General features: G+C 37.9%; 1 protein-coding gene across 3 annotated transcripts in view; it reads right to left on the bottom strand.

The window, feature by feature from the left end:
• Positions 1–1,011: 1,011 nt before the first annotated feature.
• Positions 1,012–13,000, bottom strand: part of CEP126 (centrosomal protein 126) — a 43,368-nt gene continuing 31,379 nt past the window's right edge. Inside the window, exons 6-11 of one of the 3 annotated variants that reach the window (XM_071803619.1) lie at positions 10,131–12,255; positions 5,862–5,980; positions 5,488–5,575; positions 4,775–5,047; positions 2,021–2,085; positions 1,012–1,393 (exon numbers count right to left, since the gene is read on the bottom strand). In XM_071803619.1, the coding sequence (XP_071659720.1) occupies positions 1,289–1,393; positions 2,021–2,085; positions 4,775–5,047; positions 5,488–5,575; positions 5,862–5,980; positions 10,131–12,255 (2,775 nt within the window). In that variant the 3' untranslated portion in view covers positions 1,012–1,288. The remainder of the gene's footprint in view (positions 1,394–2,020; positions 2,086–4,774; positions 5,048–5,487; positions 5,576–5,861; positions 5,981–10,130; positions 12,256–13,000) is intronic. The other 2 variants (XM_071803628.1, XM_071803622.1) reach the window with 2 other exon arrangements.

The raw sequence follows: 13,000 nt of genomic DNA, 5'->3' as shown, positions 1-13,000 counted from the left end.
AGAAGTTACCACTGCTTACCAATTAACTAAATTCACAGATTTAGGTATCATGCTAATTAACTAAGAAAAGGCCTTTAATCTAGAACTGACATAACAATGCAGATAGGTTTATCACCAAACTTGTGAAATGTATTGATGCGTTAATCACACTACAGATGAATTTAAAGTCAAGGAATCAATGTATAGTCTGCCAACCCAAGACTGCCAAAACCAGCCTGCCTCTCCAAAATAAACACTTGCAAAGACAAGTGCATCTAGCACCGTAGAAAGATACTTAGACGTGTTTTTACACTATATATGATCTTATGCAGAATATTTGGCTCTATCTGAGTATCTTAATCACAGGAATGGAGTCCTCATCTCCAGGCCTGTTGTCCCCACTTTGCTTCCTTTTATATAGAGATTGGGTAATATGGATTACAAAGGTAAAGCCTATCAGGAAAATCAAAGCCCAGCTTTTTCTGATGAGCTAACTGGCTGCTTATGATTTTGTGTTTCCAGAATACTTGCTTTAAACTAAAGGTGACATTGACCTAGAAAGGTTTCCCTATGTGCTTCGGTCAATCCACGTACCATGAGTTGTACCTTTCCTTCCAAAGCACCCTTGTTTCTCATTTCCTGACAGTTTCTGCCTGGGGTTCTTTTTGTGAAGAGCTGAGGAAGAATTGCTATTTAAATGGAAGTGTTGATAAATGTGTTTGGAAGAATCTGGAGAACAGGATTCTCCAACAGACTGAACAAGACCTGCAGGAGCATATGTTAGGAGAACTATGATGTTGGGAGCACAGTCAGTTTTAGAACCATCAGATGTAGCTACTGAATAAGGGCAACACGCAATCTGCAGTAATTTGTAATACAGCCATCAATATAAAAAGTGAAACTCCATGTATTATTTACTGATAATTAAATCACTTTTAAAATATATCTTTTACAACTGTAATAAAATCTATTAGTAAATCTTCAAAAACCAGAGAAGTTAGGAAAGTAATTTACATATAATCTAAGCACCAAAATATATATTTTTTTTCCTTTCACTTTAATTATGGGTACAGGAGATTTACACAACCAACACAAACACTAAAAATGTGAAGTATTTTAATTCTTGAAATTTTACAATACATTGCATAAAAAATAGACTTCGCTATCCCAAAGATGCTTACCAGTCAATCAACATTCATTATCTGAGCTACTGCTTTCATCTTTAGTTTGTTGCTAGTTTTATAATGTCAAATAGTATACACATTACATAGAAAGTACGTAAAGTTGCAATATCCTGGAGCAGACAATGTCAGTATCTCCTGTACAACTGCAGTCGATTGCTGGCCAAGGCATTCTGGTGCTGCTGTGAGGGTATTGTGTTCACTAAAGAGGGGGATATACATTGCTGAATACTCTATAAAAAATAGAGAATAATGAGATATACATGCATATAAACAGAAATGTGATTATGTATAATATTCAAGAAACATCATTTTATGTTATCATGTGAACTGTTTTCCCTTATATAAACAACTGCGCTCCTTCACTTGGATTTAGAGGTTGGTATGACAGGGTACAATGTCATTCACATGAGTTACTGAGTGAACAGCCATACTTTGTTTGGGTTCTCTGAAACTGGAGACCTGAAGCAGGTTGTTCTCTTGGTGAAGTAAAAGTTTTTCGTCCCATCATTTCTCATAGCAGAAGATTTGATGAAATCCCAGATATAGTTCCAATGGACCCCGCTAAACTGCTGTTCCTTAAAAGTTCTTGGAACTTCCTGGATTTTGAGAGGGTCTCAAGATTCCAAAAGGAAAATGAAGCCAGAGGATGAGGCAGTCTGGTATAGACTGTTAAAGCCTGTTTACAGTACTATAAAGTTCATATGTGTATTTTTTTTACATAAATAGAAACCCGAAAAATCTGGCAAGCCAGTTGAGCAGATTGATGTCAATATTTTCAATCATATATTTACTAGAAAATAAGCCATAAGGTCAGTTTGTAGGAATTAAAGCTGAACATATTTAAAGTAGATACTTACTAAAGGGGTGATATTCTGCAAAACGTTTGAAGCAGATGGGTTTCTGGTAATGGCTTCTTCAACATCTAAAATTAGCATGAAAGTACCTCATAAACATTATGTAAAACAAATACTACAATAGAAATACATTTCACAGACAAATATTCAATGCAAAACTTCCCAAAGATTGTGGAAATGTACTTTAATAGCACTGTTCTTTTTTACCCTACCAACAGCTGCTGAAGTATATGCTGGATCTGTATTTTTAAAATTTGCAGCTAGATATTATTATCTAAACAAAAAATTAGTGTCAGTAAAGAAATATAAAGCTAGAGAAAACAATGGCAGCTACTCTAGGCTGGCAACAAAATTTTTCCAGACTTAGACCAGTTAGTGACCAGCTGTTATTTACTCAAAAGATCGCTGTGAAGGTACACAGCTTCAGTCTCTTCATTTGGTAACACGTGAAAACAAAGCCAAAAAAAGGGGTTGGAAAGGTCACGTTTAAAGAAAACAATGTACATACATGACATGTAAGTACTTAAAACACTTTACTTACTTACTTACAGGTACATACTTACATGTACTTATTACATGTCCTATAAGTCTACCTGTAAAATTTCACAGCTTCTTATTACCAATTTTAATCTCCAAATAATTAGGTAAGCTAATTAAATTCCTAAGATACATATATATAGTACATTAATTTTCAGTTACTTCATTTACAGTAAGTTAACCCCTATTATTCTTTCATTGTTTCTATCATATTCCTTATGTAATTTTCTTACAGTTTTCACAGAATCACAGAATGTCCTGAGTTGGAAGGGATCCACGAGGATCATGGAGTCCAACTCCTGTCCCTGCACATGACAACCCCACAGTTCACACCATGTGTCTGAGGGTGTTGTCCATTCTCTTCTTGAACACTGTCAGGCTTGGGGCCGTGATACCTCCCTGGGGAGCCTGTTCCAGTGTCCAGCACCCTCTGGGTGAAGAACCTTTTCCTAATGTCCAACCTAAACCTCCCCTGGCACATCTCCCTGCCATTCCCTTGGGTTCTGTCACTGGTTGCCATAGTTTTCCTTTTCACACTTTGCAAACTTCAGCTTTCTTGCTGCCAGTTCTGTTCCTGCATTTACCTTTGCCTCTATTTCTTTATTATTTCGCTGCTATTTATCTTCTATTTTCTTGCATTCCTCTTTTCATACCTACATTCTTAACCCAAGCACATCATACTAAAATGTTTCTCTGACAAAAGACAGAATTCTTCACTTGTATTTGCCTGGAAGCAATATCCATGAAGTATGATGTAACGAAATTTTGAACCATTGTTTGATGGGAGCAGCAAATGCAAGCTATAACTGCAGAAAGTTTCTAAGAAGTTCCAAAGAACTTTCATTCTGCTGTTGCAGTTTACAGGAAACCAAAGCCTTTCTCCTCAAAGTCAAGCAATCCGACATTGATGGAGAAATGTATGGATAGTGTTCAGGAGCTTAATAAGCCCTGGTTTAGTTTGATTCCAGTCAACAGGGAGGCAAACTTGGGTAACCTGACCATGAAATGGTGCAGTCCACAAGGAAAAGAAGTAGTATAATAAAATAAAATCAATGGACTTCAAGAGAGCAGACTCTAATAACTCCAATAATTGGCATGTAAAATTTTATATGAAAAAAGTACAAGGAAAACATAAAATTCAGGAGAGCCGGCAGTTCCATAAAGAGGAAAAATGGCAAGCAGAAGTTACTCCAATAATATGGAAAGGCAAGCAGTCCAGTGAAGAGACCACAGGGACTAAGGCACAAGGTCCCCACTGGTTTCAAATAAAGGACGGAGCACACCAAAGGCAAATATCAAACTAATGAGAATTCTTCTGAAATACCTGTATTATCATGTAGGTCAAAGCAAATGCTAACCATTAGATAGGGAGCAAGAGACCCCAAAAGTAAGTTTGTTCTACAAGTGTTTCAGTTACAACAGGATGACGAATGAAAGTGCTGGCTACCTAATCATTGGAGAGAAAAAGTTATCAAGAACAAGTATAGACTTCTTCTCCACATTTTCTAATAAAATGTCAACTGTGATGGGACAGCTCACCTAAAAAGCACCAGTATAAAGCAGATAAGAAATCAGCCTGGCATAGAGAAAGAACAGGTTAGAGAATGCTCAGGTGAGTCTGACATTTTTTAAATGGTTGTGCAAGAGATATATTCACATAAACATTCAGATTTGGCTGCAGCAACCTCAGAACCGTACCTGTGATCTGTAAGAATTCATAGGGAAGAGGAACATCCTAAATGACTAGAAGGAAATGAAAAACCATTCATTATAGAGGGTTAAATATACAAAAATATATGGTGTATAATATAAAGAGTAATTATTTGCAAAAATAACTGCAAAATATTAAGATGGATAAACACTGGAACAGATTCCTAAGTGAGGCTGATACATCTGTATCTGTACACTTTAAAGAACAGTTTTGACAAACATATGTTAGAAACAACAGCTACAGTTGGGCTGAGACAGTTTGTGAAGGTGTCCTGCAGTTATAGTTTGAATGATTTTTTTGACCAAGGCAAATCCCCCATTATTCTAAAATAATTTCCTTGACTCCAAGACAGGTTTCACGATTTTGATCTTTTTGCTACATTTAGTAAAGAAAAATGAGAACATATTTCTAACACAGGATTCGTGGTTTAAATCCAAATCAATCCATGACAACAAAATGTAAAGTTACTTCATCACTTGATGTAGGATCCGATCGGTTATCAAACTTACTTTGCAGCCTTTGATTGAGCCGGTCCAGAGACTGGATAATCTTCTCTTCTTGTATGGAAAGCGCCCTGATGTCTGGGCAGGGAGCGGGGCTGGGCAGGGGCGGGCGGGCTGGCTGCCGCTCCCCTCCCCGGGCTGCGGGGATCTCAGCTGCTGCAGCGCCCGTTCTCACCGCTTCTCCTGCCCTGAGCACCGGAACAGTGCTCTCTGAAACCCAAGAGATGGCAGGGGGAACTTCAAATGAGAAGAGGTCATGACGTTTAAATATGCTGCTTGCTGCCATTATTGTAAGTCAGTGAAACACAAAAAAAATCACATTAAAAGATCAAAAACGTGACAAACTCAAGAAATTCACGTTAGAAAATGACATAATTTTAAGATCACTAACGCATCTTAGAGTTGCAAGGTCCTACAGAGCAAGTTCTACTGACTTTGTAAATACCTGTCTATATCATCCATGATACAAAAACACAAACAGGAATGGAATGAAACTTGACTATATGTTGTAATGCATTTATAAACCCACCAATATCATAACACATGATGCTGTATCTCATACCTTTCTTTTAACTAAAAAAAAATAGGTCTACACAACAAACTATGCTTTCTTGCTTAGAATCACTGACGCCAAAAGAGACAAATTACATTATACAGTGGGTTTCTTATGTCACTAATTTTTGTGTAACAAAGAACTGAAATGAGATGTGTTACGGTACCTTCATCAGACTGAAAGGTGTTTTTCATATTTTGTACTGGATCAAATGCAGATTGGACCGGATTCAGCTGGACAGTACATAATAAGTTCTATCAAAAACATTGTAAAAATATTTTAAGTGTAATTTAAGGTAACTATACTACTTCCTGAACATATTCATTTATTATTTCATATTACTAAATGTTTTCAAGTGTATACTAATACAGTAGATGTAGTATAGTTGCTTTTAGTATTTTATTAGTGGTAATAGCAAGGTGACTAAGCACATTTATTCAAAATATAGTGATATTGGAAAAAAATCTATATTCTTGCAACTCTCAGTTTTGAGGATAAATAAGCTCTTATTATTTTTTTAAAATAGTATTTAATATTTACCTGTGTATGATTACTAGGCTTCCATCTTTTAGAGGCTACAATTTGCCTTCTGTGTTCCGAAACGTGTTCATTTTCAACACCGTCAAAAACCTGCTTTTGTCTTGTAACAGGAACAACACCTTAAATGAGATGCATCCAAAAATAAACCAAAAATGTGTGAAAACATGATAAAGCTGCTAATTCCAAACCCAGTAATGGTGAGCAAATTTCTCTGTCCAAATTTAAATGGTTACCTTGTGTATCCTTACATTTGATCACGCTAAATCTATTTTATTATATTGAAAAGAGAAAAACTGGCACTTCTAAGTAATATTTAATTTCATGTTAGGGTAGGACTACAAAATCCAGATGTAGATTGTATGTAGACATTTATAGGCAGGTTAAGTGAAGCCGCACTTTGAATCCCAGTTAATAAAGGGACCTGTACAAAGATACAAGGTGGTCTTACAAAGTGAGAAGGAGAATGAACAGGCAGTGAACTATGATAGAGTAAATACTAAATAATGTGCCCAAAAATAATGTTTTAGAAAATCAGTTGCATTTAGAGAATAATCCCAAAGTCTAATTGTCCAACACAGTAAATGTCTGTTGCCAATATGCTTTATCTTATACCTTAAAGGATTCAACATTTATTAAGAATATCACATAGAATCATAAAATAGTTTGGGTTGGAATAGACAATTAAAGGTCACCTAGTCCAACCCCCACTTCAACTAGATCAGGATGCCTCATCCTGCCTGACCTTGAACAGTATTTTGTGCCATCCAGAAAACATGTAATAGTTCACATGGTTGATTAGATTCACAGAATCACAGAATGGCTGAGGTTAGAAGGGACTCGTTGAGGTCATCTGGTCCCATCCCCCTGCTCAAGTAGGACCATCTGGAGCTGGTTACCCAGGACAACGTCCAGATGGCTTTCAAATATCGCCAAGGAGAGAAACTCCAGAAAATCCTTGAGCAACCTGTGTCAGTGCTCAGTCATTCTCACAGTAAAAAAAAAAAAAAAGTGTTTCCTGATGTTCAGAAGGAACCTCTTGTACTGCAGTTTGTGCCCATTGCCCCTGGTCCTGTCACTGGGCACCACTGAGAAGAGCCTGGATCCCTCATCTTTGCACCCTCCCTTCAGGTCTTTATGTACTCGATGAGATCGCCTCTGAGCCTTCTCTTCTCCAGGCTGAACAGTCCCAGCTCTCTCAGCCTTTCCTCACAGGAGAGATGCTCCAGTCCCTCCATCATCTTTGTGGCACTTTGCTGGACTCTCTCCAGTTTGTCCGTGTCTCTCTTGTACTGAGGAGCTCAAAACTGGACACAGTCCTCCAGGTGTGGGCTCACAGGTGTGATTTGAATGTAAAATCATGGGTTAAAACCTTAGTTCTACATCTTGGAATTTTGCAGTCAATCTTACTAATTTATACAACTAATATAGTAACTTATACAACTGTATACTAATTTTAATGAAGACAGTACTGCTGTATCTTCCCTCAGCTAGAGAGGCCTAACATAGACACTGTACCTCAGCTTTATCTCAGTTTTGTCTCATGCATACAACGTTTGCAATATTAAAGTATGAAGTTTTGAAATCTAAGTTCCCAATTAAACTTTCATGTATACAAACTGGACATGCAAATCAGCATTTTAATGTGCAGGTCAGAAATCTGCACATCCAAGGAGATATAATATTCTCATTTGTAAATGCAACTACTTGATTTGTAAATGTAGTTACTTGATTTATACTTGAGATGATAAATTACCTATTTACATAAAAAATATTTACATACGCAGTTTAATGTACTGCTCATGATTAGATCAAGAGGTCTTTTATTGAATTTAATTTTTTTTTTATTCAGTTGCTATTACAGTGAAATTTTGAAAGCAGAGTTCTTAGCTTTTCTGTAAAAATTAAACAATTCATTCATCCTAGAAGCAGATTTGAAACTACTCATTTGGCTGCTGCCATCAATAGTAACAGGGGACACATTAGCTTTAAAAGGTTGCCATTTAGTTGTGTGTGAATTATTGTAATGTGACACATAGTGCTGAACAGCACCTGAAGAGAAAAGGAAATCTGAGCATATTATACAGAATATGAGGGCAAATTTAAAAAGAAGCAGAGAAGAACCACCTTGTTGTATTAGTAATCAAATAACGTTTTTCTGAAAAATAAAATGCAAAGTTGCTCTATTGATATGCATCAACATTTAATTTAATTAGTTTGCAAGGCATGCTATATCTATGCCAAGGAAATGACTCCTTTGGGAAATCTAAGACAAATGTAATACGTTGTAGTCTCTTTAAGGGCATGAGATCCTGAGCAGTCCACCCCTGTTTAACTACACGCCTGTGAATGAGCACCCTATGTGTCACAGGCTAAATGTTACACACATTTCTAAAGCATTTTACTGATTGATCATCAAAAGGCCTAAAATAATTCTAATATCCAGCTACAGAGAATAATATGTGGCAGTCATAAGATATACCACTTGACGCCTAGAAGCCAAAGTAAAGGAAGATCCTTATGAACAACAATTTAATTTTTCATGTTGTTCGCACTTATTCTTTCATTACCATACCTTTGGCCAAGCATTGCAACAGATCACATTTTCTACAGGGTCCTCATAGACATCCTTGAGCTCTGCAATAGTGCCACAGCAGATCTTTTACCCCAGAACAATGTGGTATTCAATCTCTCATCACAAGCACTTCAGGACAAAGACTGTGATCTAATGTGCATTTGCAGGCAATAGATCAAATAATAGCAAGTCATTAAGAGTTACTGAGAGTGTTAAAGAAGACTTTCAAAACACAAAAGCTAAGCAGATACTGAGAGAGGACCACCCACCCAAATTTTAAAAAGGGGTCACTCAGCTGTTCCTCTCCAAGAGCTGGAGCTGTGTGACACTGGGGACGCAGCATTCGAAGCTGCAGTGCAGGCAGCATTTCCAGCGCACACAGCTTTGCACCACGAGTTTCCCGATTCATTGATCTGATGTGCAAATAAGGAGATCAAGAAGCAAAGTCTCTCTGCCGGAGGCGAGGCGCGGTAATGCAAGACTTCATTCATTTCCAATGTAAAATCAAATGGGTTAACTTCAGTCACACATATCTCAAGCTCATCTGTTTGACTTTGAACTGGAACGGACAAGCAGATAACATTTCTCATTTCCCACCCTCGCTTTAGGCCAAGAATATTCACCCACCTCTGCTCTTACACAACAGAGCTGTTCTGAATCACTCCATAGTTAAAACTGTGCATTTCTGGAGATAAAACTAGAAATGCAGCTTTTTAAATTATGGGAATTACTTATTTTGCTCGGAAGTGTCTTTGAGCTGCATGGCTGATCCCTGGGTTGATCCCAGTGTGTGAAGCCATTTGGGTACTGCTGTATAATCCCTGACGGAGGGTCTGCAGATTCAGGAGCTCTGCAGCCCTCAGCAGGCAGCACCCCAGCACACAACATGCACCTTAAGGGCACAAGGATGCCAACAGTGCCCACAGAATACAGCTCGGCTGTAGAGGAGAAACAAGGCACACCAAAAAGCATGAAACATGTTTTGAAATGTAAAGATCAGGAGATTCAAGTTTATTCTCCCAAAATTTCTTATGCATTTTTCCTCTGTCTTACCAATCAGTCTCTGCATCGTATTGTTCTCAAGGTTAATTTTTAATGAATGCAGGATTGGTCCTAACATTTCTTAATATTATTTGTAGATCAGACATACTTTGCAACACAGCAAAATTTGTCTGGTAGAGCTCTTTATTTTTAACTTTATTTTTTTTTAATACATTAGTTATATTACTGGGACTAAAACAATCATTTTAGGCATTTACAATGTCAGCACTTTAAAAACATGGTCAATGTAGATTTCATTCACTCTCAGGTGGCAGCAACTGTTGGACAACAAGCTATGACTCCCAGTTACCTTGTAAAACTTGCTTGTATAAACCTAGTCACTTCCTCCTATATCATTATTTAGACCACCTGTCACATCTGCTCATTAGTTCAGGAATATAATCTCAGGGAAAATACTTCCTTTTCATTTAATATTGTAGAGAGCTATTAAAGATAGGGATGGATGTTTGAGAGGCCTCTGGGCACCACTAGAATAGAAATGACAATGACAAATGATGAAAACTTGTTGAAACTGGCTGCGTTGTGTGAATGCATGAAAGGCTGGATGTTTTAACTGAAAACAAAATCGTGATGTAATTGAAAAAGACTTTTAGTTGAACATCCCCCCGCCCCAAACCCAGAAACATGACGCTCACCAGTAGCAGAGCCTCTCGGAGCTCGGGCAGCATGTGCTCCTTGCCGGGAGGTGCTTGTTTTCCCAGCTGCTGGGATATGATGGAGACGTAATCCATTTTCTGCCTTAACAGGTCTTCTTTCAGCACAGGTTACTGGATGATCTTGACAGGCGCTTGCCTGAACACTATTTACAGAACAAGTATTTTTTGCCCAAGGTTCGCGTTCGGCTGTGCTGCAGCCAGGTGCAGATAGCGCAGTGGTCGAGCCCGAACTGCAAGCACCCTCGCTGTTTTCTGTGCCGCTTCTATCTAAAAGCTGGTCTGCTAACAAAATGCGCCTTTCATTTAAATCATTCCTGCTTGTAGCGGGAGCGTGAAGACGCGAAGGCAGCAGTGGTTGGCACGCAGGGCGGGCCGTGTTTGTCCCGCTCCTGTCTCCTGGCAGAGGTGCGGACGGTGGGTGAGGTGCCACCAAAGTCCCTGGAGCTCTCAGCATTTTGCTGGCTTCGGCAGCTGACTGCGGTCGGATTATAATTCCTGTTCTCTTCTTGGGCGTAAAACCTGGCTGGGCTTTTACAGATCTTGGTTTTCTCGTCATTTTTGCCTTATTTTTGAGATGATCAACATTATTAATTTTAGAGTTATTGCTACATACTAGGGGTTTACTTTCTTCATCTTTTGATACCATCCAAGCTTTTTTAGCAGAAAAGGATCCAGTAGACATAAACAGATTCAGAGACGTGCAGTCTTTATTTGATTCGTCAGTATTAACATTTGGTTTTGATATATGAGAGTTTTCCTGATGATTTTTTATGAACTTGGGGTTTGAAGGTTGAGCAACAACACTTAAATTAGTCTTAGGAGCATTATTTGTAGTTTGAACATATTGCAGCTGTGCAGAAGATATTTCACTGGTGTTTTTCTCATAGCATTTTTCATTAGTTTCTACTATTACCTGGTTAATTTGATCACACCATCTTAGCTTCCTATTGTATTTTTCATTTTCTGCACGTTTCTTTTTTATTTTTGCCAGTTCTAAACTGTCTCTGATAGAAGACACGGGCCGAGTTCCAGAACCGATCCCGTGGTTCATAACCACAGCTTTGAAATGACTGGGTTCATATTTAGTTTCCTTCTTTAAGATACTTGTGAATAATCTTGCTCTTTTTCTTTCAAGAATGTTGTTTTTCAGGGTTTTGTACTGTGCAGGAGCGCTAGAATTTAACTCCGTATCAGACACTAGTGACATAGTTTCTACCATATTTCCCTTTTCTTCCTCTCTGTTATTCTGTTGCTTAAAATCACGCAGAACTGAGGCATTTAGTATGTCCTGAAATAAAGATGTTCCTGGATTAATATCATCAACACATTTAATATTTTCTTCTTTCATTTCAGTCTTTTTTCCTGAGGTATTTTTTAAAAGCTCTGTACTGGTGTTTTTGTCGTTTGGTAACGAATCCGCAGCATGGGGAATGTCAGTGGAACATCCCTGATTAGGAAATAAAACTATAGATGTTGCAATAGGTTGACTGGGGGTTTGCACAGATATAGTTCTTTTTTGTGGGGTCATTTTAAAACTCTGATCTTGCATCAGATCCTGAACTCTTTCTCCTGGAACAAAGTCAGGGCTGACCCAGGCTTTGCTAGGATTGAAAACAGGATGACCAGTGGCTGGTGTGCTAAGAGTTCCAGAAAATGACTGGCTTCTTTCTTCATTTATCTTTTGCAGAAAATGAAATGCATTATTTATAGAGCTTTCTTGCTTAGTAAAGAACTCTGCAGGTATTTTTCCAGATTTGTGGGAAGCAGATGATTCCTCTTCTGAATTGTGCACATGCTCGGCAGGAGTTAAAACATTATGTTTAGCTAAAAGATCATGAATAGGTAAGTTGTGGTTGTTTTGTGAATCTGCATTTCTCAGACAATTATTTAGATGCACATTTTTAGAAGTACTTTGGGCCGTACAAAGCAAACTATTATTCCTAGTCTGCGATCTTTCTGGATTGTACAGGGCACAGTCACACTGTGTAGCCAAAGATGATTCACTCGGTGTTGTGTAATTTCCATTTTGTTCTCTGGCCTCAAGACTGTCAAGGCTTGACAAGCTGTCTGAATCATCTGTTTTCTTGACTTCTTGATGAAAATTCTGAAATACAGGCGTAAAATCAGACTGTTATATTTAAGATTTTTTTTTTTTGTCTGATACTATTGTTTCGTTATTGACAGCCCAGGCTAAAATACAATCCACGCTGAAGCTGGTGTTTTTACACCTTGGGTGTTTCCATCAAGTCAAAATTTACCTGTGTTCAATTGCAAAAGAAAATGATGTGGTTTGTCATGAAATCCAGAGGAAAGAGCTGCAACAGATCCTAAATTTTATATAAATTCTATGATATCAAAAAAGGAACAAGATTTGTCTAAACAACACTACAGTTTCTGGATTGCCCTACAGCACAGAATGGTTTTTGTACTCTAACACATACGGGAGTTTACCAAATGAAAGAGAATCCATAAAAATGCAGATTAGACAGTGGATCTGCCTTAAATTGGATTTTTTCTGTAATACTAGACTGAAGATTTTCATAGAAAGTGCCACAAGTGATGAAGATTTAAGGCTTGTCATGGCAAATATAGAAAACGTTTCTCCACTGCCATAATCACAGTGATTAACACCTCCCTGCAGTGAAACCCTCTTTTCTCATCTTTCAGAAAGAAGAAAATATCGTCTGTTCTATGGGGATGGATCAGGTCTAAGGGCATATGGGAGTCCCATCCACTCCCCCAACTTTTTCATTAAACTTTAATGTAGTGATGAACAAGAGTGACTGGCACCATCTGAATCACCACGGGGACAACTTTATGTATGTTCTATACAGGCATTTTCTTCACTA

The sequence above is a fragment of the Patagioenas fasciata genome, chromosome 1 (genome assembly GCF_037038585.1).
Source record: "Patagioenas fasciata isolate bPatFas1 chromosome 1, bPatFas1.hap1, whole genome shotgun sequence".
Classification (NCBI taxonomy): domain Eukaryota; kingdom Metazoa; phylum Chordata; class Aves; order Columbiformes; family Columbidae; genus Patagioenas; species Patagioenas fasciata.
Note: the sequence above shows the minus strand (reverse complement) of the source record. Positions and strands in the feature narration are given on the sequence as shown.